Below are 27,620 nucleotides of genomic sequence, written 5' to 3'. Positions count from 1 at the left end.
CACCCACTGATGAGAAGGTGACATTGAAACTTACTTTCTAGCGCCAGGAAAGAAAAAAAAAAAACAGTATGTTGTTGAATGAACTTGAATCCTCTGGTCATATTTTGCCCCAGCCTGATAGGGCTTTGCCTTCTGCATTAATCATATACTCTAATATGGAAAATACTAATAACTAATCCCTTATGAAAAACAACAAAAATCACATATAAAAGACACCAACAGGAACATCCACCAGTCCCCTGGAGAACACCTGAGCAACATTTAATGAGCATTTAGATTTGCAAGCCACTCTACGTACCTGCATCGTGTAGTTTGCATCAACTTTTATTAAGTTTTTAATCAATTCGGCAGAGTGTTGAAAATGAATGTTATCTGGAAAAAAGCACAGAGAATATGTCCGTAATATGTGTTTGATAAGTGTAGAAATATGAGTTCAATATAAACAGACTTTTTCTGGCCTGTTTGGTCCTCAAATCAGAAGCAGCGTTAGAAAATGAGCTTGCTCACCATCAGCTGTTCCATGAATCAGCATCAAGTTCTGTTCTCTCAGTCCTCGAACATTCTGTAGAACACTGGAGAACTGTGGAAAATCACATCATTGCACTGTTAATTTTGTAGGCCAGTGGCAAGAAAACATATTCATGTTCTATAAACCAAAGAACAGCTGCATGGGGCTGGGGAGGGGGGAGGGGGGGCTGTAGAGGCAATTTATTTGCTCTGCCTCTGTGTTGCCATGCACACTACATGGCCAAAAGTATGTGGACACCTGGCATCCAACATTCCATCCATAATTATGGACATTAATATGAAGCTGGTCCACCCTTTGCTCTTTGCACCCTTTGCACCTTGTTCTGGGAAGGCTTTATACTAGATGTTGAAGCATTGCTTGCATGGATTTGGATCCATTCAGCCAAAAAGCATTAGCAAGGTTGGGCACTGATTGGGCGACAAGGCCTGGCTTGCAGTTGATCCCAAAGGTGTTGGATGGGATTGAGGTCAGGGCTCAGTGCAGGCCAGTTCTTCCACATCAAAAGGGCCAACCCCAAACTGTTGGGCAAGCAAAGAATCATCTGTGATTGCATGCTGTAGCATTAAGATGTGCCTTCACTGGAACTGAAGAGCCTAGCCCAAACCATGAAAAACAGCCCCAGACCAAGGGGTGTCCAGATACTTTTGGTCAGATAGTGCATCGCCATTTATTCATAAAACAATAAAGGCTCCATCACAAAAAAGAGCTGATGCTTAAATAAACCAAAGACAAAAAAATGTGTTTGAAGTTATTATTATTATTATTATTATTATTATTATTATTATTATTAGTCAAGACAAATATGAAGGTAAATGAATATAATTGACAGGGGCCTGTGATTGATGCATATGTCAAGCATGCATTTTATTTCCACCTGACCTAATTTACAGTTGAAATTAATTGAACTGTAAATTAGATTGAGATAACTGTGAGAAATTAAGAGGTAGTGGAATGTGTAGATGGGGCACTATGGAGGCCCTGTGCAAGGCAGCATCTGAAAAATTTCCATGCTTGTCTGGGACTCCTCACTGATTCACTCAAAATTTGAGTTACATGAAATGGGTTTTTTTCAATTTAGATGGAAAAGAAATCACCTTTATTCAGAAACTGCAGAGAAATAAATCAATAGTGTTTCCCACTCACGGGTTCTGGGCAAAAACAATAAACTAAAATAACAAAGACAAAAGAAAGCAAAACTGAGCGATGAGCTTTAAAGCTCCTCCAGCTTTTTAGTGGTGGTTTACTTTCTTTTTTTATTTCACCATGGATTTAAAAAAAAAGTGCTTTTGTGCTTTTTCCCCCTACTTTTTTTTGACATGAGACTATAATCAAGTGAAGTAGAACTTTTTCCATTTCTATGTTCCTCTGTTTTTGTATCGCCTGCTTTGTTTAGATTTTATTTTCGTCCTGTGGTGTTTCTGTTTCGGTCAGCCCTACAGGTGGAGACATCACGGTTCAGTTGCAGAGACCCTGGTGCGAAGATTCATGGGAGAGGTGACATGCTGGATAAGTGTGCAGGTTGTAAAAAGATGGTCAGTGATTACCCCAATTGCTACTTTGTAACGTCTATGAGGAATCGGAGGATGGACTTTTGAAAAGATGTCCATTTTCTTTCAAGGCGTGGGTTCCATCTTCCAACTGGCTGTCCGCTGAAACTTTGCAACCTAAGCTGAGCTTGTGTATGGGCTTGTAAACACCTTTAGAATAGATATATGTATTGCTTTGATATATAACAAACACCTGCTTGTCTTTTTATATGTCACTTTGTGCTCAACTAGATCTTCTTTAATGTTGTGTTTATTGTTAACATGGCTTAGTGTTATGTCAATTGCCGTACACATGGTTATTGTTATGCAGGTGAATTTTGGAATTATCTATACATTTTATTTTTAATTTGGGCTTTTTACCACTTGAGTATAGTCATATGTCTTTTCTGTTTTTCCACTGAAACACATTACTCATCATAAATTTCCGCACATTTCTATTCATTAGTTGTTAAATACACACAATGTCCTGTAATTAGTTTTTTTTTTTTTTTTTTTTTTTGCCAATTAAACACATTTATCATAATTTGCTTCAAAAGCATTTCTATTCATTCATTTCAGAGTGGTTATTAAAATACATTATTTCCTAACCATCTGAATTTTAAAAAACGACATTTAAAATGTTTTGTATTTTTTTCACTGTTTGAAAGACTATAGTCTTTCATTTCTTTCATTCCACAGAAAAACATTTATTCATAATAAATTACTTCAAACATTCTTATTCATTTATTTCACCATGGTTGTAATAAAAGCCTGATTTCCTATCCATGCAAAACAATGTATGATATAAGCTATAGCCTTATGTATCTTGCCATTCTCCACAGAAACACATTATTCATCATAAAATCATCTTTATTTTACCATGGTTGTAATACAAACATGATTTCCTATCCACAGGTTTGAAAAAATGTAAATTCAAAATTTTTTGACATAAGGGTATAGGCTATTCATCATAGAATTCCACAAATACATTATTATTCATTTATTTTACCATGTTTGTAATACAAACATAATTTCCTATCCAAATGTTCAAAAAAATGGCACTTAAAATGTTTTGGACAATTTTGGACATACGGCTACAGCCTTTTGTATTTTGCCCATTTCCACAGAAATCATTTTTTCATCATAAAAATGTGTAAACAATTTTTTATTCATTTCTTTCACTTCCATTGGCATAGAAGCATTATTTCCCAATTCCCTGAATTAAAAAATTCCATATTTAAAATGTTAGATGATTTTTAACATTTTCGACATAAGCCTATATAGTCTTATGTCTTTTGCCCATTTCCATGGAAATCATTTTTTCATCATAAAAGTTTGTAAAAAAAAATTGTATTAATTTATTTATATATGGCAGTTATAAAAACATTATTCCCCATCTCCCTGAATGAAAAAAAATCTTTATTTAAAATTTTAGTTGACTTAACATATTGGACATAAGACTTTAGTCTTATGTATTTTGCCCATTTCCATGGAAACACGTTATACATAATAAAATGTATTCATTTATTTCACCATGGTTGTAATACAAACATGATTTCCTATCCACATGTACAAAAAAATGCCAATTAGAATTTTGTTTACATTTTTGGACATACAGTTAGGCTATAGCCTCATATATTTTGACATTTTCCATTGAAACACATTATACATCATAATGTCGTCAATATATTTTAGTTATAGGACATTATTTTGGCTAAGTGTACACGTTGTAAGTATAGTCAGTGATTACACCAATTGCTACATTGTAACATCTATGACGGATTGGAGGACGGACTTTTGAAAAGAGGACTCTGAAGGCCTTGGTTACATCTACCCACTGGTTGTCTGCTGAGACTTTGCAACCTTAGACTTTAACTCATTTAGAATAGATATACGTCTAGCTTTGCTATATAATAAGCACCATTTTGTCTTTTTATATATCACTTTGTGCTCAAATGGATTATTAATATACTCAGCTCACCTTTGCTCCTTTCAAACAGATGAGCAATGAGTGGCAAACAACGTAGCCCTTCTAATTTACTTTCAGAAAATGCAAATGTATGGTCTGCAAGCACTGTTTTCATTTTAATTTTTGTTACAAAAGTAACAGCACAGTTTGTATTGTTTGATAATAATAATAATAATAATAATAATAATAATAATAATAATGACGGCTTGCATTTATGTAGTGCTTAAATCATATATTTTTACTTTACAGTGATGAGGGGTGAACTCCTCAGCCATCACCAATGTGTAGCGCCTACCTGGGTGATGCACGGTAGACATTTTGCACCAGAATGCTGACCACACATCAGCTGAGGCCCATCAAACTGGGGGATGATTTGGTGGCAGGTCGAGGCAGCTAGGTTTGGAATTCTCTACTCTTTGTAATAAGTGTTATGAGATCTTTCATGACCACAATGAGTCAGGACCAGGGGGCCAGGATTTTTCTCCTAGCGCATGCCAGCGGAAGCAATGATTTTTGGGCCTCTCAGCACAAATAATGACATCATAAACCTACAACCTTGAGGGACTGTGCTGCAATGTTTGAAGAAGAAGCTCCGTAAAATCCTAAAACTGTGATGGAGGTTTGCTGTATGGAAAGTGGGAAGCTATCATCCACATTACATATTATAGCTAGTTATTTTGCGAATATGAGGGATAATTTCATACATCAAAATGTCTAGGATGATTCATGAATCTTGATGATGTTGTGTTCTAACCTCGGTGCTGTAATCTTACTAATTCTACAGCACAACTACTACAAGGAATACTTTTGAATCACAAACCGGAGACTTGCACAATCTTGTGCGCTCCCACTGAAAATAACAGTGTCTCGTTGTCAGTTTATATATTGTCAATTGTCAGGACCTTGGTTTAAAATTTCATCCAAAAAATAGGATCTCCTATGGCACAGTAGCCCCACCACTGCACTGGGACATTGGGGTTTATTTGACCAGAGGGAAGATTGCCCCCTACTAACACCACTACCAGGAACAACTTGATTTTCCCAGGAGGTCTCCCAAGCAAGTAATAACCAAGCCCACGCCTGCTTAACTTCAGCTATTCAGCAGGAGCAGGGTACATGGTGGTACAGCTGTTGGCCAAAGATCACTGCTCCTGTCCGTCTTGTCTTGCACTTTTCACTACATTCGCTTTCCTTATTCTTTTCAGTGGGGTATCATTCAGCTGGGATCTCAGCCAACTGGGTTAACACAGTTACAGACGACAGCTCCACTCGTCAGGATGGGACGCAACAGTGTAAAAGATGTGAACGTGTCATAGTTGCCATGGCAATTCCATGATGTCACACTGTCAAAGCAGCGACACAAAACAGTGTCACCTATTCTCCTGTAGCCCCCGAGTCTGTCAGCATGTCTGTAATGCAGGAACATTTTTCAAAGGAGGAGGTTTTGCCAGGATGTAAAAAGCTTAGTGACTAAGTGATGAGGAGAAAGCTTACTTGGTATTTGTCATCTTCCCCTGCCGGCATGCCAAGGTATCTCTCTGAGAATGCTGATGCTGCAGAATTGGAAATATAACATCTCTTAAGTAAGAGCATAGCAAGGATAGAATGGGAATCTTTTTATCGGGGTTATTTTGCTATGGAAAGGTTTTTGTAGACAAAATGTAACAGAGCACTGACCACAGAACAGCCTATTTTTTCAGCTGAAGAGTATGGAGTGCTGAAGTCCTTTTTCAATTTTATTTTCAAAAACTGAGAAGTCAGACAATATATTCTCCATTTATAGAAACAAACAATCTAAAATGGAAATTCATTGAAGCAGAGGGGAGACAACGATCTCCAAAACTAAATGTAATGTCTTCAGAATCCTAATGTACTGGTAATCACCAAATACAGATACACGCAGTTCATTCTTGTTACTATTTAGAAAAGATATTTCAGATAACATGACTTTGTAAATAACTGTTAACTTCTATATCCACTTTGGATTGATTTGAGTATGTTGGAAAAAAAAAAAAACATTTAATAAATAATTAATCAGTGTTTTTACAGTTGAATCGTATTTTTATATGTGTGCCAGAGCATCAGGAAACTAAAAAAAAAAAAAAAAAATGCAGACCAACGTTCCAGGACTGAAATTGTGTATCCCTGGCATATAGTAATCTACCCCTTCAGTAATTTTTTACAGTGTGGTATTTAATGTAAACAACTTACAATGTGGCCTATGCTTGAGCCAAAGTTTTGTGATTCTTACATTCTAAAGCAAGGCAGCAGGCGGTTTTTCTGTGGTTCAAATAAAATAAAAAACTGTTTATATGCTACTAAGTATCTTTTATCACAATATAAAGAAGAAAACACAAGCAAAGGCAGAGAGTTCCTGAAATCACTTGCTTATTCAGGGAAGAACGAAGAGGAGACAATGTGTTGTGTCTAGCTCTGAACTAAATTTAGGTAAGCTGTCTAAGGATCTATGCCTAATTAGCTGTTCAACTCACTGTTCATGGCTCTGTTCCACAAATACAGGGAAGAGATGTATAGTATTTCCTGCTCAAGAACATACAGCAGATAACTGTCAGAACATTTCAAATCCAGACAAGTATTCAATTAGCAGATCAATGAAATGAACAGCCAAGTCAAACCAGATGAATTGAGCCCAGCTAGAAACCATTTAAAGCACTCAACTCCCTTTTTGTTCTCAGAAGGAAATTAATTTGAATCCTCAACCCTGTAATTTTTCACTGCTGCAACTTGTTCTTCCCTGTCCTATACATCCAAATAATGTTATGGGCACGGTGCCTAGGGCTGCAGCTAATGCTGTGAAAAGTGGCAAGGTTATTACCAGCATCAGCAACACATTTTTAAGGGCCCAGTGTTATATCTTTTTATGGAGCCCAAGATTCCTGGCAGAGTCCCAGCCTGTGCCAGTGGGGCAGCAGGATTCCCTACATGCAGTTGGCTGGAAGGGATTCAGATAAATGAGAAATTGGGAGTATCACAGAGAGGCATGTATTATCCAGTTCCATTTGACTTTCAAATGCGATTTGAAATCCATGCACCTGCGATTGATCTGACCTGTGAATACATTCATGTTCCAGTGTTATAGCAAAGCCTAGTAAATAGTTATGTGGTTCTTTGTATATGCACGAGTAATGCACTCACCGTAAAGTTTCCAGTCAGTAATTGGAGACATTGCAACTGCACATTTAAACAGATTTTCTGTTGATTTAAGCATCATTAATGTGACATAGCCACCATAATCCTGTAAAAACAAAAAAGATAACCACATTTAGTAAAATGTATTATTACAGAGAAAGGGAAACACACAAAATTTGTATCACTCAACTACAGATAATTTAGTAGGCTTACCTTTCCAAATACCCCTATTCGTGTATTATCGATGTACTCAAATTTCATCATATATCTGAAAAAAGCATATAATATTAATAGAATCTTCTGTATTCTTTGATCTCACTAAACAAATTACCCAAAAGCTTACATAGTTGATCAGACAAAAGATAAAAAAACTAAAAAAAAAATGGCCTTGTCCGGGGTGGTTTTAATTCCACAAGGCTATTACTGCATTAGGTCTTAAGATTACAAGTACATTTTTCATTTTATTTAAATGTCCGATGGATATGAATGCTAAGTAAGCTGATTGCAAAATGCCACAGGATGAGGTAACCCAGCAATAAAAATGGTTCCCCTGGAGCTTAGAGAGAAGGCATCCTTGTGGAGCCTGCTCCAGAATAAAGAGGAGGATTTCTCAGACACGCACTCGACAGCTGCGATCTGGTCCTGCACGTCCACGGTCCCCAGCCGCTGGTGGATCGCCTGCAGAACCCTCTGGCCCTGAAACCCGCTCCCCCTGCCGTCCAGCCGGGCCACGATCACACTATCCGAACTGACCAGAACAGAGTCCCAGTCCAGCCGAAAGCGGTCGTTCACCGACTGGCCTCCGGGGGTGCCATCACTGCAGAGATACAGCAGCATTCCTCTTTAGCTGTAGATGTTTGGAGTGGGCTATCCAACAGCATTCAGCAGATTCCAGTTTCAGTTTCACAAAGAGACCATTTTACAGCAGCAATTATTCACTGTAAAAAGAGCTATTTGGAGCAATTATGAATAAGAGATCTCAGTCAATTTTATGTACATTAAGATTCAGGTTCAATTAAGCATACATACTGTATAAGTACAAATATAGCTATAGTAGTAGATAATTTACACACAAGAGACAATACAGCACTCATGCAGAAAAACTGTCATTTTTACAATTTAAAGTGTCATGGTTCGCATTAAGGCAACCACCATTTATGCTGAGCATGCGCAGTTTACTTATTTTTTTGAGGACTATTAAGAAATCATGAAATATGGCTTCTTTTGGCATAAGATGATGGTATTCTGACTGGAGAAGTAGCGCACTGTCTAAAACTGACTTCATAGAGAATATTAACATTTTTGCTTTCGGTTTCATCTTTTTCAATTACCCAATTCAATTTCTCAATTATGCTGCCTGCTGGGTTCCCACATTCCAGTCCGGACAGAAATATGTCCTGCTGGAAAACCACTTATTGAGATGAAAGAATCCTCATTAGAGAAATTAATCCTGATTAAAGAAGCTTTGACATGACAAAAGAATACCCACATGACCAAGAGAAGGCCGTACTGTCGGGATTCAGAGAAGTCATGCGGGTAGGCGATCTTCAAAGGTAGTTCTAAATGAGGTACAGGGAAAGAGAATGCACTTTTAAAAATGATGAATAAATAAATAAATAAATAAATAAATAAATAAAATTCAGTGTACCAAAGTGTTCAGTAGAGATGACCCGGAAATCTGTCAGTTGGATCCTTTTCATTTGCCACGCTGATTTCAGAACGGTGTTGTTTTCCAATATAAAGTAATCTGTGAGACATAAGTCACAGGAAGCTCATATCAATGTCCTTCTAGCTGAAACCCTACTGTTCATGTAATGGTATTGGCAGGTGTCAATTTAAGTTGGCTTGAGTTGGCATACATTAAGCACATTAAGAGTAACAATAACAGTGCAGGTGTTAAACAAGAGCATATAGCACTATTAGCGTAGCTTTCCAAAGATAAATATGTTTAGTCAAAAGGTAGCTCATGCAGCTGAGGAGAAATTCCTTGGCACGGATCAATGGAGCACAACATGTAGTTAATGACAAGAGTTCAGAACAATTTATGCTGCGAATAAACAGTAGGCTTTACCTACAGGTTACAAATTAGATCCTTAAAAAAAAAGAAAAAGAAAAAAAAGTGCCATTTCAAGAAAAAGAAAAAAAGAAAACATGAGTTTGTGCCAATCACAGAATTGAGTTATTATGGTCCATGTTTAATTTCCATCCTTTCACTTCATGTGTATGTTTATTTAGTAATCAATATTATTCCCATTATAAAATGACAAGTGACCAAAGTTCCACTTGTGTATTCTAGTCCTGTTCAAAGAACCTTTGGTAAATTACATTTTGTTTTTTGAGTAGCTGTTAACACTTTATATGAAACATTGACGTACATCCAAACACAACCCCAAGCCTCCGGTTTCTGGTTTACATTGCTTTTAGAAATCTGGACCTAAGCTGGGAGATTGAAATCAATACTTACTGTTAGCATTATTAAGACTGTGAAGGATTACAGTTGGTGCTCCAGGACCTGGTATAATAAAAGAAAATGAAAAATATTTACAGTAGCAGGTTTATATCCTACAGTTCACTCCACACATCATCAATATGCCTGTGGGTCTCAGTAACGGATGATTTCATGGAAGGCTTGCCACCCGCTAAGTTGCCTTTTTCAACCATGCATCATGGATGATTGACTCCATTATTTTGCTTGATGGAGCAATGAATTAATCAACAATAAAAATAGCCAGTAATCGGCGTTTCTGGGAGATCTCGAAAACCTGCAAAATTGCGAATTTCGACAAACCATAAAGGTCAAGACAAGGTGCTGAATCATAGGCATGCATTCCACCAATAACCTCTACAGCTGAGCTATCCAAAAAGCAATACATTCACTCGGAATCATTTTGTGGGATATCTCTCAAACAGATCTCTGGTATATGATTTCCTGTGTGGCATGCAGGGAATCCTGGTGTCCCACCAGCACAGGCAGGGATGCTCCCAGGAATTTTAGGCTCTATGAAATCTCCACCCCGTCAATCTGTTATTTTACTGACTTTTACTATAACTAACTGCAGTAAAACCCAAATATGCTTCATCAAGCAGTATGTTGTTTTCCGGAGAGAAAAGTCCTTTACATGATTCATACAGGTATGTGACTGACAGCATATGACAGCTCCATTCATTTCAAAGTTCCTGTAGCCACTCTTCTCCCATCACTACAAAAACAGGCACCGAGCAGCAAACTCCCATCATACACTGCTCAGAGAAGCAGGATGGGGAGAAGGGAAGCAATGCGACTTGGCAAAGGATGATGCAGATGCTCAACTATCCTCTGGAGACACAGAAGATTCCATTATATCTAGTTTCCTCATTTCCCACACCACAGCTTAATAAAAAAAAAAACAGCTTGAAATGATTCAAGATCTTCATAATCACCAGGGGTTGGCAAATGAAAGCATCGGTGCCATACTGTGCTTTGTGGTTGTTTAAAATGGACACAACATTGAAGGTTAATAAGATATCTCCGTAAGTGCAACAAATCATTCCACTACGGTAATTATACCTGTTCACTCAAGGTGACCACGACTTTAACATAGTTTGTACCATAATTATAATTTAACTGTAAAGCCATTGCCAGTGGCAGCTAACGTATGAGGCTTTTAAGCTAGCCAGTAATCAATGAAGCAAATGTTTCATTAAACACGCTCACTTAACAGACCTTTTTTTCATCAAGATGGGCATGGATTTTTTTAATTATAAAAGATAATAAACTATCATTCAGAGCATTATGGTATAAAACACTAACTTTAACAGTTTAACCTTCTGAAGAAATTAAAACTTCAGCATAAAAGGTTGCACTGCAATAATATTCCTACTTCAAACCGTTTTATGAAATATAGACTCATACTATGTATTCTTTATTTCCATTGTGCTATTTGCAGTATAAGTTAATGAGTGTGTTATGGGCTACATTTAACGACTTTATTTATTTAAAATGGATAAACCAAATAGAGAAAATTGAGTTTAATGTGGAATAGTATTTCCAAGATTAATGGACCTTTATCACTCATCAAACAAGGAAATAAAAAAAATGTAGTTTTTAAACATTCATACACATCATAAAAGTGATTACGCATGTGAACGCTATTTGTTTAGATGCCTGATAACAACTAAATGTGACCATCAAATTCTGAGCCATCACAGAAAAATGAAGTGGGATTGTTTGTATTGACAGGTAAAACCATGGATAACTGTTTAAATAATTAACTGAATATATTTTTGCACACCAATCATAGATTGGAGAACGAGGTTTGGCCCCTTATTGCAATCATAAAGGAAGTTTACTGTGATGTGCATCGACTTTCAGGTGTGATATGAATGTGAGATATCGTCATGTCACGGACCAGGGGTGCAGTTTCCATGTGAAGATTTGTTAAAAAGGCCCACAGTCCTCTTCTAGAAGTGTGTTATTTTCAATGACAGGTGGAATTTTGTGGGTGGGAGTTACCAGAGAACAAGAGTTGAAAAATATTCAGCTTCCACTTTATTTTATTTTCCATGTGTGACACTCAGCATAACTTACTATTTGATGTATTGAATTGGCTTCAGCAAAGGCATAGGTTTTCCACAAAATGAAGAGGAAAAAAAAACAGTGTGACCACATATTTCCCATCCCCTTCTACACGTAATACTTATGGAGATTTGAGAAAATAACACGTGCATGGTGAAATTTAGCATCACAAAGGACCACCAGCTGTATAGGACTGATCCATAAACCATAATAAACTCAACCTTTGTCCTAGTGTGCCAAAGGTCTGCATTTTCCAGTAACTCAGCAATTAATTGATCAAAGCAAATCATTGAAACTATCTGACCTGGCTTCTTGGGTGAGGTGGTTTGCTGACTTCAAGGTGAAAACAAAAATCAAGTTTAAGTTTTAATCCTGGGTTTTCCATATCACAAAGCTGACATACTTAAAATTGTGGTATATTGTCATGGTAACTTATGCTACACGGTTAACCTTGTCCGGGGCAGGTTATGTTCAGGCTATCAGATTGAAACATATAAAAGTCTTAAGTTTAAGATTTAGGAGCTCTGAGATGAGCCATTTTCACATTAGAAATAAACTGTAGGATAAATAGTGAAAGTGTAGATTAATATGTTACTAATGGTAAGTAATTAATTTGTTAACTAACAAATTTACACTATTAGAAATTTTTTTTTTTGGCCAACCCTTGTATCAGGCTTTGTTGCTGGCAAAGGTGTTACTTTTTGACATTATGTTTTATGTTCTTTGCATTTGTCCATTATATCAGTGAATATCAGTTTCCTCAGATAAGAAATACACTGCTCAAGTAGCTGTTCTGCTACAGGTTCATTTTTGCAGACACTGTCACTTTTTTTGGAAAGGTGCACAGAGCTTAATTAACAAAGCCCATGTTCACTGTTGATAAACACCTTTGGGACACCATGAAGACCAATTGAGGTTGTTACCCAAGAACCCTGGGTATGTTAAGCTTCCTTTGCAGCACACACCCCTCCCATGGCTTTCAGAATTGAGTGGGCTGCTGCCTCCTGTGTAACTCAAGCTGAACGTCTGCTGGAAGCGTACCCAATTCCGTCCGAGCGGAAGTGAGGTGTCCCCTACCTTTGCAGTCCAGGATGATGTGCTGCAGGCCAGGGCTCATGTCTGCATCAAAAAACGTGCAGTGTGCCCTGTGCAGCTCGCAGGTGAGGCAGCGGCGGGGGAACTGGCCCACAGTGGACACGCTTAAAGAAGGAGAGACACAGAGCACAGTCAACACAGAGTACCGCTTAACACAGAGACACAGAACACCAGTTAACACAGATACACAGAGCACCAGTTAACACAGAGACACAGAGCACCGGTTAAAACAGAGACACAGAGCACCAGGGCACCGGTTAACACAGAGACACAGGGCACTAGTTAACACAGAGACACAGCGAACCGGTCAATCTCGGAACCCATTGGCTAAATCAGAATGAAAATGCTCCTCCATGAAGGATTTTTTTGGTGTTTCATCAGGCAATTCAGCCATTTGCTATTAATACAATCCATATCCTCTCCAGTACCCATGTGGAATTTCCCATGGGTTCTGTTTACCTGCACACCGTGCAACCGTGACTGGTCGAGGGGTCCAGCCTACTTGGCTTTTGCACGGAAGTTCTCACCTATGTTTTCATTTATGTGATTCATTTTTTCAAATTGTCTGCCGACAGACTTTCTCATTTATGAGTCTCTGTCAAAGAGAGACTACATACACCGTTTAGTGCAATGACACAGAGCACCAAAATACAAAAGACAAACAAGCAACGCAACACTTAACATCCCAACACAGCTGAAATAAATACATCTGACTGAATGTACTTGATATTCAAGAATGGTAATCTAGGAACACATTAAGGCTAAGGGCATTAATACAATACCTCTTACAAGAAAATTCAAGCATGATTTTTAACAGTGAATACTCATTATTGCAAATGCCACTCATTATGTTTTAAATTAAAGATAAAGGCAAGTTCTTGCCAGTACTTGCTTTGAGGCTTAAGCCAGAATTCAATCAACATTTGTCCTTATCTCACGATTAAATGTTTTTTATTTTTTCACAAAGACAGTTTATTGTCACAGTTTGCCAAGTTCAGTGGCAACCACAACAACTGCTGGTGGACTCGTTGCCTGAGTGTGCTCAAAATGATGGAGAAATATGACAATTTTAGTGTGGTTACCTGAAAAGCTGTCTCCTTCGAGGGGAACCTTCTGTACTTAAGAAATAGCTAGTTGGGTAGAAAAGAAGCACAAGTTAATTAGGTACTAAGTTGGCTAATTGTAAACCTGAGTGTTGATTAACTGAATTACCTGATTAACTGAATTACTTTGTTTTGTGAACACAGACAACATGGAAAGGCACGTTTGGTTCAATTAGGAAGGTGTTTGGCCATAATTGAACTTGATTTCATGTTTAAATGTGTGTGTGTGTGTGTATATATATATATATATATATATATACAGTATGTATTGTGTGTGTGTGTGTGTGTGCGTATTTAATAATCAATAAACTGCTCCAGTATAATACCACAGTAAAATAAGTGTCAAATCAACTCTGACATAGTTGGACTCATATGTACTCTGTTAGAGTAGAATTAAGGCAGGACGTTTTATTGTGAAAGGGAAGCAGTCCTGAACAACATGAAGTGTACACAACGTGGGGCGACATAGCTCAGGAGGTAAGACCGATTGTCTGGCAGTCGAAGGGTTGCTGGTTCAAACCCTGCCCTGGGCGTGTCGAAGGGTCCTTGAGCAAGACACCTAACCCCTAATTGCTCTGGCGAATGAGAGGCATCGATTGTAAAGCGCTTTGGATAAAAGCGCTATATAAATGCAGTCCATTTACCATTTACTGGCACAATATCATCATCTGCAGAATGTGCACATAAGCTTTAGTGCACCATATTTTAACTGTGCCCTTCAAACCAGCAACAAAATGTGAGAAAAATCTAAGCAAACCGTAATACAATGTCATATTGTACCTATAAAAATGGCCACTTGAGAACGGTCTCTGTGCTTTGCTATACAGGATGACACCACAGTTATGGTTTGAACTTTATATGAAATATTGGCATCACTTTCTGAAAGTCAGGGCAGTTTCATTATTTATTAGTTGTCAGAGTATTTGAAGCTAAGGCACTTTGAAAAGCAAGGGCAGAAATCCAGGGGTAGGTGGGGGGTATGTGTGGTTGTTCATGGGTGCTGGGAGGGGGGTCAGGAATCTATTTTGTTTGATCTCCACAAACGAGAAATGGTCTTACATATTAATATCAAATTCTAAAAAAATGTTTTTTAAAACAATAAAAAAATAAATGAGCTGTGTTGCTCAAACGATGCCCCTGTAAGGAATCATGCATATCATTACTACGTACAGTATGTGTTGGAATGTACTTTGGAACGTAACTATGAATCTTGGTCTTGTGGAACCACAATTAAATGCATACATGAATTAGATAAAAAGCACAAATATAATGTGGCCCCTCAGAATAATGGTTTTTTCTGGCTGTGAAAACCCAGACACCTAATATTTAATACATCCTGTCTAGCTTCTTGCTGGATTCAAAGGAAATTAAAGTGTAAAACTTCTTTTACCCTAGTTTTAGCTCATGCATAATTTAAAGCAAACTCAGAAAAGTGAGTTTGTGGTTTTCTCACATCTGTTTCGCGGAAGTGATGAAGGATACTGACAGCGCACTCACATGTGCTGACTGGCCTCGTCATAAGCGACAATCTTGGTCACCTCCCAGTTTCCCGAGGTCAAATGTCGGACTTCAGTTTGATCAGCTCTAGACTGCGAGAGAAAAATGAAATGATTGAGAGTGAAGAGGAAAAAAAAACAAGAAAAGCAACATGAGCTGGGCCCATTCCATTTCGCCATCAGGCAAAAATCATGTTAGTAATCCTGAAAAGACTGTATGGACCACAAATGGGAAACCATCCCAAAGGAATGTAATGCAAATATCATGACTAAGAGATTATTAACATAGCCATGCTCTCACCAGAGTGGTGAACATGGCGATGTGATGGAATTCCCCTCGTCCCCCTTGCTTGACTGGAACGGTCAGGAAGAACTTGTTGCTGTCCCGGGAAAACACTGGCTCCTGGTTCTGTGGAGAGGAAGAGAGGAATACAGATATATACCTAACAACTGTACTGACATCACCCTCAATATCATAAATTACAAAACTGATATGAATACTGTGTGTGTGTGTGTGTGTATGTGTGTGTGCACGTGCTATCATATCTGCAAACTACTTAATTTCTAGTTAAGAAGAACTACTAGTCTCTGCTGGGCTGCAATATCCTAAATCCATCCATTACATTGATAGATCAACACATACTACACATACATATACAGTGCCTTCCATAGTTTGGACAAGGACACATTTTTTCTTGATTTGGCTTAGTTTGCCACAATTTTAGATTTGTAATTAAACGCCCATGTCAGGGCACCACAATGAATGGGACATATTAACGTTATGTAAATGAAACCAACATCTATAAAAACCCTTTAATAAAAGATGAGAATCTACCCTCTGAATTGCTGGATTACAATTCAAATTTTTTGGAATACAGAGCCAGATAAAAAAATTTAAACCTTACAGAGGACACTGTACATAAATATGTGTATATGAATAAGTACTGTGCATATGAATGAAACTAATGTGAATCATAGTTAATCTACCTGCTTAGAAAGCCAAAGTTCAGAAGACTCCTCGTGTCTCTGAAATTCAAAAACAGAGCGCATGGTCATTGCTGGCTCATGTTCCTGCTTCCGGAGAGAGAGAAGCACTCCTCCTCTCCCTCCCAACACACACTTCACCATCAAAATGTCTCAGCTAAAGAAAATGACTTCCTTCTGGGTGAGGACACCTCCAGCAAAAATCGATAACAGTAAGCAGCTCTCACTGAAACCCATGATCATGCTGGAATTACTGTTTCACAAAAGCAGCTGTGTGGCTTTAAAAAAAAAAAAAGAAGAAGCCAATTTTCAAAATCACAGAAATGTACACTGTAGCATGCTTGTATATGAAAACCACTTAATAAATAATATTTCATTATTATAATTATTATTATTATTATTATGCATGGCAACATTTATATATGTCTGGTATGAAGGCCCACAAGCCCACAGCAATGTCTGCTTTCTCCTAGTGGCCATTCTGTGAGGTCGCTGAGTTATTTCCTATACTCCTATTACATAATCTGCCCTCTTAAATCAGCTTAGAAATCACAGATTGTGGCATCTTAATCATCACAGTAAATCATTCTATTATCACAGGGGTGTCCAGCCTCATTAATGAAGATTTTGAAAAGTGGAAACAAATCTTTTAGTGTTGGACTAAAACAAAAACCTACATCCAAACCAAACCTTTCTAAGATTTAACACCCCTGTTAAAAGAAAATTTTGTACTAACAATTATATTGCATAACTGTCTCTGTTCTGTTTACTGCGTAGCAATAATTATTGTAATTACAGTACCTACAGTGATGCCTTGAGAATAAGGACTGAAATACAGGTTAAGGTCACACTTAAGGATAAATACATTGCACTGATAATTTGTTTTAGTGTATCAGTTGCTTATCATTAAATTGATTAATGCAGCTGGGCACTGACATGCTAAAATATGCTAGTGCGGAGCCCAGCACAAGCATACAGAAAACTGCAATTTATTGTCATTTTGTAATAAGTGCAAATATAGCCAAATACAATATTACCATGGCAAACATTAATATAATCATAACTTTCATTTGTTTCAGTTCTCTGAGGAAAATGTTGCAGCAAGAAAAATACATTTTCATTAACTTCATTGCTTTACAAACATTTCTTATGGTTCAATGGAAGAACTGCAGAATTAATTTCTTTCTCAGAGTTGGGGGACCAAGCATATTGCAGTTAGATTGAATTGGTGCTGTAAAACAAGCTAGTGGACAGCAGCTGGTAACACATAAAATCAGTGGACAGCATTAGCAGCTCCTGCCCCTCTCCTCCCACAGGCACCGCCCACCTGATGTCATATACCAGTGGTGCCCCATCATGTGCCATTGGAGGGATAAAAATATTCAGATTTTCCTTCCAACCAATCAATTCAGCTGCTGATTTAGCTAATTAACACACTGTCAACCAGAGAGGAGGGAACTAATTGGGAAAATCAGCAGGTGCAATGATTGATTGGAATGAAAATCGGTACACTCTTGGCCCTCCATGGCAGACGATTGGGCACCACTGCCATATACCCTATGACATGGCCACGCCTACCTTTATACAGACTCCGATGTTGGTGTCACACACAGTGAGGATGGACACGTTCTGGGCTCGGTTCAGCCACCTGACCGCTGCCTTGGTGGTACTGATCCATTTGACCATGACTACATAATAATCCCTGGAAGGAAAGGCAACCACATGCCAGCATTAACTCATGGTATGTAACATTTTATAACCTTCAATTGTAAGGGCACTGTGTTGCAGGGATTACAAAAATCAATCTTGCCAAAAATCAGTTCAAGAATATATTTGTATTCTTAGACATCTCAGACAGGAATGAAATGTTGCACCCTTACCTTTAGTGAAAATGTTTGTTTTTGAACAAAAAAAACAAAAAAAAAACAAAACAAAACCAAGCAAAAGATGGAAACACAATGGAATTGAAATATGCAAGCAAGACTATTTACGTTTATTTTCTTTAGCAGTGCAAATTATGCATAACAGTAATACATGATTTTATTTTAAAGCAGAAGCTTTTGCTCACACCAAAGCATACATAAAATCGTTGGATGATGAAAAATGTGTTTATGTATCTCCCATGCAATCAGCCCATTTACTGTGCATGGGAGTGCATCTCTGCTGATATGTCCATGACTCTGAACATTAACATTTCTGAGACATGGCACTGTAGGTTCAATGTTCCCTTTGGAAATGGTGTCTGGGAAACTGGCTTACAATCTTGCCGGACCAGGATCATGCCCTGTTACTTTCTATTCATTATCACAGCAAGCACTGTACTGCAGATACTATTAGGACTTAACTAATGCGAGTGCCTAAAGCCAGATTCTATGGTTAAATGAATTTGAATGTTTTAAGTGATAGAGTAATGAATGTGCTTTCAACTGCGAATATCCAGTAACGGGATTATGAGAAATTCTAGAATGTGTGAAAAGCATGGTTAAAACATGAAAAATGTTATATTCATAAATTACTGAATAAACTTCTCAAGCTCAAAATGTATTCCAAGTGCACTCAGTGGGAGAACTAGTGCCACAATCCAGGGGCACCTAGCTCCCAGTTTCCAGGGTGGCTGGTGCTATGCCCAGTTTTTGCTTCAACCAATTACAGTACATGGCAAGAATATGCACCCTTGTGGTATATTAGCAGAAATGCCAAACAAATAAATGACTAACTGAAGGCATACGATGGTTCCAGCAAATTGATATACAGTCATAATAGTCATAATGATTTGACTTGTATAGCAGTTCTCAAAATCTGAGTTGTAATAAAACCATTTTACAGTATTCAAACAGTATCCAAAACTGTGTTTGCAAATCAGAACAAGGACAGAAATGTACAATACAATGATAAAAATCACAAAAGAACAACTGAAAGCAGACAGAAGAACTGAAAAAGGCAAAGAATAAAAGTCCCATGTTCGCATTGAACCAAGATGAATCAATAGGCTGCTCATTGGTGAAAATTCAACTCTGTCTTAAATTTGATCAGTTAATTGTGTTACCTCTTTTTATGTAATTGTTTGCAATACAGCCCAATGCGAACATTCATTCTTAATGGCACATATAGCTATTTTTTAGATAGTAAATAAATAAGAGAATACATAGTCCCTTTCAAAATGAAACAGCATTAACAGCATGTTAAATTTCTAGGATTGCAATTGTGTTTGGAACAAAAACCAGGATCAAGGACAAAGTTTTGGAAGAATTGTTTTAAGGGGATTTACAGAACTACAATGCATATACTGTATGTGAGTATGGATGGAGGGTGTGTTTCACCTGATTTTCAGACCATCTGGTGGGAGGAGCTCCTGGGTGTGGGTGGGGCCATACAGGTTCACTACGTACAGCTTCACAGTTGGGTTGGGGCTTCCGGCCTACCAATGCAGAATCACTGTGTCAGACGTACTTTGGCTCTTTCACAAAACTTTACTCAGGAAGAAATACTACACAATTTCAACCCAGCTTCAGTCAGTGTGGCTAAAATGCTGCTAAAAAATCATTTAAAAATCTGCTGAAAACCTTTCTTTTTAAAATAGCTTTTTTTTTAATACAAAAAATGAATCCCATTGTAGTTTTTACAAGAAAACTTATTTTGAATAATTGGAGGAACAGTATGCAAGAGAAATGAAAATGATTTATTTTGAGACAATCTGTCTCAGTTGGAAAACTCATGCATTATAGGCATTCTTGTTTGAGGTCCCTGTAATTAAAAATTTCCCATAGTTTCACCACAGGAAGATACTGTGAGAACACAAGCTGATCCTTCTTTCAACAGTGATACACCGAGGAAAGGCACAGCACTGACTGGATTTTATAATGAAGGCTGCATAACCTAAATTGCTCTCATATCAGTACAGGACCACCTGGAAGTGCTATACACATCTCAAACATAATTTTTAATGAATTAAGCACTGTTTGGCTGTGTCCTCTTTTCAACAAGCCAGGTCAGACTGACGGGTTCTCAGTCTGGTGTATCTGTACCACAACCATTTCCAAAAAACTGCTATAACACAGGAGTTTCTGGAATATTCACTTATTTACTCAGGCTGTGCTTCAAAATAACAGCAGCGTGTCTCGCCTTTTACTTTGAGGAGCAAATTTCAGTTCTGCTATTTGTTGGTGCTGACATGAGTGTTGATGCTGCCTACATTGCTGTCTGTAGTTGATTCCATTACTGTTAAACAGCAACATGGTTTTGGTGGTCATTGAACTCAACCAAAAAACCTGCAAGAAAACTGAATTAGATTACAGTTGGACTGATGCTTTCCAGGATTACAATTGTTCCTATTTGCTACAGTTGATAAATACTGGACCAGGTGGATTACAAGGTCCGACACGGAGAAGGCGAAAATGTGACCCACGGACCATTTGTTGCCACCTGGAAGGAGTCGCCCAATGAAACTGACGCAGAGGTGGAACATGCGCCGCTGACCTTTTCCACCGCTCATCTTTTTGAAAAGGCTGTTCTTCTATTCTCACCATGGATAGAAGCCTGGTACTGATGCATGAATGCCGCACACCAGCCCCTGCTTCTCAAATGCTCATATCCAGCAGAGATCAATGGCGTCTATTTAAACTCCCGATCAAAAATGCATTTTGTGGCCTCCTGGGGCATCTCAAAGCCCAAGTATTGGATTCTCAGTCACAGGATTGCCTGGACCGGGAGAAGGCAGGCTCTTTAAAGCTCTCTGTCACAAAGAAACATGTGCCCCACAGTACCCATTCGATAAGCCCGCAAATGCATTATGAATGAAAGGACTGTGTTTGCTGACATGCATGTAAAGTCTTAGCAAAGTGTGAAACTGACAAGCAGATATAAAACTCATTTTGTTGGAATTGAAAAATCACTAAAAAGGCATGTTTTTTTTTTTTTACAAAGTACTGATCGTTGATTGAGAAGTTATTTCAAGCCTGAAATGCATACACACTGACACATGACACAATGATGTGATTTACCTTGAATGGTAAATGAATTGAATTGAATGCACTGCAAGCTTGGACATGCCTACAATGAACACATTTAAATGATAAAGAAAACGCACGGTGCTAGTTGAAACTCCTTATGAGTAATAACAGATAAGCTGGTGTACATTCTATGAGTGAATATCTCTTGTCTTATTATTCATTCATATGCAACTGTTTTACAGTGAAATTGCCAAGAATAGGGTATGTCTAATGTACGAACGACCATTGTGTAAATAATAAAAAAGGATGAATCTATAAATGTTTTATAAAAATAAAAAAATGAACACGATTACTAGTGTGTTTAAAAAAATGATGTATTAAGGAACTCCCGTAGCTTCAAATGGATTAATTGCCAGTTAAAGCATTAATTCACCTTAAAAGGCAGTATTTTATCAGAATTCACACATTTTTAATAGATACTGCATCACGGACATGCACATACGCACATGCTCTAACAGGCCTTACCTTGGGGTATGGGTACCTCTTCCCTTTAGGATAGGGGTTGCCAGTGAATCGTGGGAGGGCCATGTTGGGGACCAGGGTGTCATTGATCTGGAGGAATGCCAGCCTTTCCCCACCCGGTGACCACCAATGCGCCACATGGGACTGCAGAATTTCCTCTGAACACAGTGGTCGAAAACCATAAGTCAGGCACCACCTTTCATTTCAATGCTAATATCGCACATCCCTGGGTAGTAAATCTATCCTGGGATACAGATTAAGCAGCCATACCATGTGCTGGAGCACACATTTCACATATATAGTGACCTCTGTAATGTTTGGGACAAAGACATATGGTATTTGTTCTTGATTTGGGTCTATACTCCATAATTTTAGATTTGTAATCAGGGCCTGGTATAGGCCAAGGAAGACATCTACAGTTAATAACCAAATCATTCTTATCATAATGAAGAAATGGTGTGGATGTGTCAGAATCTACTGTCTGTAGAAGACTTCACAAACAGAACTACAGAGGATACACTGCAAGATGCAAACCACTAGTTAACTGCAAAACCGGATGGCCAGGTTACAGTTTGTTATGTAGTACCTACAAGAGCCTTCAGAGTTCTGGGAAAAAGGTCTGGTGGACTGATGAGACAAAGATTCACTTGTATCAGAGTGATGGCAAGATCAAAGTATAAAGGCCAAAAGGAACTGCCCAAGATCCAAAGCAATTTCCAATTAAATGCTGCCCCAGATACATTGCACAGCAGTTTCAGAACGTCTAGCCTCTCATTCCTGGTCAAATGACAAACGCTGGGTGAGACACTACAGCTGACTGCTCTGTAGAGTGCTGGTGTTTACACAAACCATCTTCAATTTCTCAGCAGCACATAGACTCACAACACAATGCCGTGAACTCAACTGAAACTGGATCCTCCCAGACACAGTAGCTTTAATGTTATGCTAGGCTGTATTTACAGTTATGGCTGACTGGGCACGCCCCTCTGCCTACCAGCATCTCTTCCAGCATTCATTATCCTCCAGTCTTTTTCAAATTGCTCTTCTGAATTATAAATAAAACAAAGGAACATCTCAATAAGCCAGTTGGATGGACTGATACTAAGGAAACAAAACAGAACTCCAGAGAGCCTCTGAGGGTGACCTCATTACGGCAAGGCAACTGAATACAGAACAGAAAAGAAAGAGCAACCGCGACCCCTGCCATCATCACGACCACGGACGGGCCGCCAGGGCGAGACCCTGCAGATTAACGTTCACACATTTACCCTCCCCTCCCCTGTCCACAGCAGGGAATCTCACAAGAAACCCTATCGCCATGGTAATAGAGGCCTTTAGCAGCCGCCGGTGCATTTTCTGATGTAGGAGGCGGGAATTCTCTCTTCCTCTCTTTGCCTTTGTGAGAATCCAGGCCGGCGGCAGGACCAAGCGTTTGAACCCACTCCGGCAAATAATACAATCCCATAATGCCGCCAACTGTCGCGTTTCAGCTCAGCTTCTTCTCGATCCACAGGAATGGATGAAACATAAATAAGATAAAGATAATGTTCACTCATTGCTTTATCTTCCGCTGTCACTACGGAAACCAAGGGACATTTTATGTTTATTTCCTCACAGATATCTGATGCTGATTTTTTTTTAATCTGAAGAGGAAATAATTCATATGCAGTAACCATATATAACGTCTGTCAGGTGTTCAGGATACCTCTATAATCAACTGTTTATACTTTGTATTACTTTCACTCAATGACAGCATCATTTCCCTTTTGTATAAACTAGTAGTCCACACTTCAAAGCTGCTGGATCCCTATTGGGATCGTTCTGATTATTATTATTCATTATTTGATTTCAGAAACCATAAGGCATGAAGGACCGTATCTGTCCTGGATTTCATGAGAACGTCTGATCTTAATTGATTAGCCCTAACATTTACGCCATCTGAACGTTTAACTATTTTTGTCGGGGGGAATCCATCTCCATCTTCTTTTCTCCATCTCCCCTCACCTAAATCAATGTCCTCCTGTAAGCACTACGGTTTACACCTCTGTGCCAGTCAGCATAATATATGGAACAAATGCTATGCTGCATCTTTGAAAACAGCACTGCTTCCTTGAAATCTTGTGTTAGAGACTACATATCCCTGGGTATGAATTGCATATGCTCTTAGTATAAACTTGAATTAATACAACCTTGGTATTTAACTATGATCCAGGATCAAGTGCATGTGTTCTTTTTCATCCACATTAGTGTGATAAATTTCATCCCTGAAGAAACAGTCGCATATATTTGCAAGTTAATTATAAATTCTGATAATTTGACACACGTAACTTTATAAAAGATTAGTGAATTAACCCCATCATCCACACACCTACCTTCATACAGCCAGTCTGCAATCCCGTTGAAGATAACTCCTTCCTTCCCTGAGGATGTCAGTCGGAGAGAATTGCTCTTGACTTCTGACTGGTAATAGATGTTGTTCTCAAAGATGTATAACTGGATTATGAGAGACAGAGAACGGTTTGTTCATGACTTCACAGGACAGCAGTGTACAGGTGGCTGCAACAGTGCTAACTGTTTGTAGAAGTTACACAGAAGGAAAAACAAATTGTAAGTCTCTCTTATCAAGAAAGATTAAGTTTCCAGAAATTGCTTTGGAAAAAAATCAGGGTCTTTCTATTAGGGTCCCATTAAATCTGGGCCAATATAGTAAGAAGGGGGCAATTATCCTGTGAATAGTGCAGAATCACAAAGACAAGTTCAGTGATATATGGATGCAGAGAGGAGCTGGGTGTGGTACTAAGGTCCAAGTCAGAATTTTGAAAGTTTGAATTCTGGACAGGGCATTGTGTTAGGGTGCCAACCTTCTAAATATATGATGACATACATTTAAGTTCATAATTACACGCTAGATTGGGGTAGGGTTTGGTTGATGTTTAATTAACCTGAGTTAGTAATTATATATAAATTATGATGGACTCCTCCCGTGGCTGTTCTTCACCCAAGGGCAAGCTGTTCATTCGTGACCATGAATGCCAGGCCAGACTGTGTAATGCCAGGCACATCAGCGAGTAAGCATAGATCACACTTCCTGCCTTATATGACTTTGATTTATGAATAAACATGCCATCTGGCATATTAGGAGCAGAGCTTAAGTGCCTCAGTTTCAGATTTCATTTTGTGTGATTGAGCTAAACTGAATGGCACATTGAAAAGCATTGCTGTCATCTAGAGCAGGGAGGTCCCCAGGGTCTGCTATTTTTGTTTTCACCTAAATCAGAACCAGGCCAGTCCCAAGAAACCAGGCAAGTAAACTGTGAAAACTCTTCTACATGTTCAGTCAAGTCCCATGTTACAACATCTGGTGATGTCTATGGATACTTCAGGCAGTCATCGAATGCGAAAGATTTTCAACCAACTACTTTATTTAAGATAATTGTTAATTTGTCCAATTATTTATTACTTATGGTCCCCTAAAATAGGAGAATGATGTATAAAAAGGGCTGTAATTCCTACATGGATCATCCGATGTGGATGTAAGCACCCTGAAATTACAGCTGACAGCCTACACTTTAACCTCATGCCCTTATTGCTTCATTTCAAATCCAATGTCCTGGTGTACAGAACAAAAATCTTCAAAATACTTAGGGACTGCACTGTATACTGTATATTTATATTTATTTTATATTTGTTATTCATATTTTAACAGCAGATATTGTACGTGGCCAAGACAACTTTCCTTCGGGACAATAAAGTCTATCTTATCTTATATTATATAATTGATTTCACACAGTTAAAATGTTTTATTTAAAATGTCACCACCGTCAACGTCAACAATTTTTCTATTAGTACCATTAGCACTTATTATGTTGTGTATGTGAAAATCCCACTCAGTAGGCTAATCTACTGTCCGTAAAAGCAGCTCATAACCAACAAAGCATTCGAGCGATTTGCTGCTTTTACAGTGTCTACATTTTATGGCAGTTCAACTGTTTTCACAAAGTTTTATTTTCATAGGCTTTATATAATATTTGTCATCTTTAAATCAAGTCAAACACATTCCCTTTTAATCTGAACAACATCTCATTACTGTGAGCTCAAATTTTTTCAGAAGAAGGAAATGAGATCAAACAAACTAGCACCTGAATATCTATATGACCAAAAAATTTGAATTATGGTTGTTTTAAAAGAAGATATTCCTACTTGGGTTATTCACAATAAACTATAATTTAAGGCGAAAGTGCATCAGAAGCCAATAGTGAAGTTTGTACGGTATCTGTTACTAGATTTTTCCCACTGATTCAGAATGAGGAATACATGTGTGTTGCAGGGGGCTGAGAGGGGTCAGGGGAAATTTGCCTGTGCACATTTCCAAAGCCATTTAAGCTGTGAAATCGTCACCATAATCTATATATACAAAACCTGGTCTATTATAAGACTCAAGTCGTCAATGTTGCCATGATACTTTGGAAACTTTGCTATATCTTGAAATAAATGTTTCAATGGGGATCCAGAATGGTGCTACATCCAGCTGTGAAGCTGATAAAAATAAAAATGTCTGAATTTCTTTCCCAAAAAAATAAAAACTCAGATAAAAACCTTTCCATTTGATTTCCTTATGAAGCGTGACTAGTATTTAACAAATTTCAGTTTTAAAAAATGCCCTTGCCTCATAAAAAGCCACAATTTTGAGGCATGCAGATTTACCACATTGCCTGTAACACATCATCCTTCTTGCTATGTAAATGCTGCTTTCACTTTCCTTTTCCTACAGCGGGCAGGACCCATTTCCCAAAAGCAAAAGCTTCATTCCACATTCAAAAAAAGCCAATAATGTCACCTTGAATCACGTGCTTGCAACCTCCCATTTTCTGCCTTTTGCACAGCGAGCACGGTTCCAGAGCGATACCCCCTGAATAATCTCCACATCTGTCACACTCATTTCTGACATAATGATAATGGCACTCTAATGGAGCAGGAGGAGATGATTTATATCCAAATAAACCTTTGGGAACAAGCCTAATTTAGACAAGAGGTTTCCAAAAATGTTATATCCTCGTAATTGTCAACAGAGGGGTTATGTGTCTAATGTAAACAAATGACAGAGCTCTAATAATGACAAACAGAAAATAGTAAAGCTAATACTAATACAAAAGTTGTTGTATAGTGTTTATTCAATTAGGTGATAAAATATGCGGTCAACCATTTTGCTCCATTCACAGATATGGATGCATACAGATGATATCATTGTGATGTTTACTTTTTTCTTTTAACTTTGTATGACATGATGAAAAATATCAATAAGCTCCCTGAGCTTTGTTACGGCTGGTGGCATTGCATAAACATACAGGAACAGACTCTCAGATATACATATTTAAAAATGTATTTACATTACAGGCATTTAACAGATGCTCTTATCCAGAGCAACATACAAAACTCCTAGCATTTACATTGCTGCATTTATACAGCTGGATATTTACTGAAGCAATGCAGGTTAAGTACATTGCTCAAGAGTACAACGGCAGTTTCCTACCCAGGAATGGAGCCTGTGACCTTTTAGGCTATGAGACCAGATCTTTACCCATTATACTACACTGCTGAATTAGAGAGATGCAAACAAACATTGCATTGGTCATATACAGTGCTGGAGAAGCATTGTGTTGTAATATTTTTTTTTTTCATTACACATGTCAGATAAACTATTCAAACTACTTTGCTGTCATTGACAGGGTAAAAAGCATTTTT

The 27,620-nt window shown here is 38.1% G+C and overlaps 1 protein-coding gene across 3 annotated transcripts in view; it reads right to left on the bottom strand.

The window, feature by feature from the left end:
- The window catches only part of LOC135240577 (inactive dipeptidyl peptidase 10-like), a 169,755-nt gene that overhangs the window by 1,100 nt on the left and 141,035 nt on the right, over nt 1–27,620 (bottom strand). For 2 of the 3 annotated variants that reach the window (XM_064310204.1, XM_064310205.1), the window contains exons 8-25: nt 24,251–24,371; nt 21,882–22,036; nt 19,728–19,825; nt 17,986–18,109; nt 16,411–16,449; nt 15,725–15,832; nt 15,425–15,516; nt 13,907–13,954; nt 12,807–12,928; nt 9,639–9,686; nt 8,823–8,921; nt 8,664–8,733; nt 7,797–7,991; nt 7,388–7,442; nt 7,181–7,280; nt 5,519–5,577; nt 508–580; nt 299–372 (exon numbers count right to left, since the gene is read on the bottom strand). In XM_064310204.1, the coding sequence (XP_064166274.1) occupies nt 299–372; nt 508–580; nt 5,519–5,577; nt 7,181–7,280; nt 7,388–7,442; nt 7,797–7,991; nt 8,664–8,733; nt 8,823–8,921; nt 9,639–9,686; nt 12,807–12,928; nt 13,907–13,954; nt 15,425–15,516; nt 15,725–15,832; nt 16,411–16,449; nt 17,986–18,109; nt 19,728–19,825; nt 21,882–22,036; nt 24,251–24,371 (1,680 nt within the window). Of the gene's footprint in view, nt 1–298; nt 373–507; nt 581–5,518; nt 5,578–6,013; nt 7,281–7,387; nt 7,443–7,796; nt 7,992–8,663; nt 8,734–8,822; nt 8,922–9,638; nt 9,687–12,806; nt 12,929–13,906; nt 13,955–15,424; nt 15,517–15,724; nt 15,833–16,410; nt 16,450–17,985; nt 18,110–19,727; nt 19,826–21,881; nt 22,037–24,250; nt 24,372–27,620 lie in introns of those variants that run through there. The other variant, XM_064310206.1, reaches the window with a different exon arrangement.

Source organism: Anguilla rostrata, chromosome 15, assembly GCF_018555375.3.
Source record: "Anguilla rostrata isolate EN2019 chromosome 15, ASM1855537v3, whole genome shotgun sequence".
NCBI classification, from domain to species: Eukaryota; Metazoa; Chordata; class Actinopteri; order Anguilliformes; family Anguillidae; genus Anguilla; species Anguilla rostrata.
This window is presented reverse-complemented; position numbering and strand designations above follow the sequence as displayed.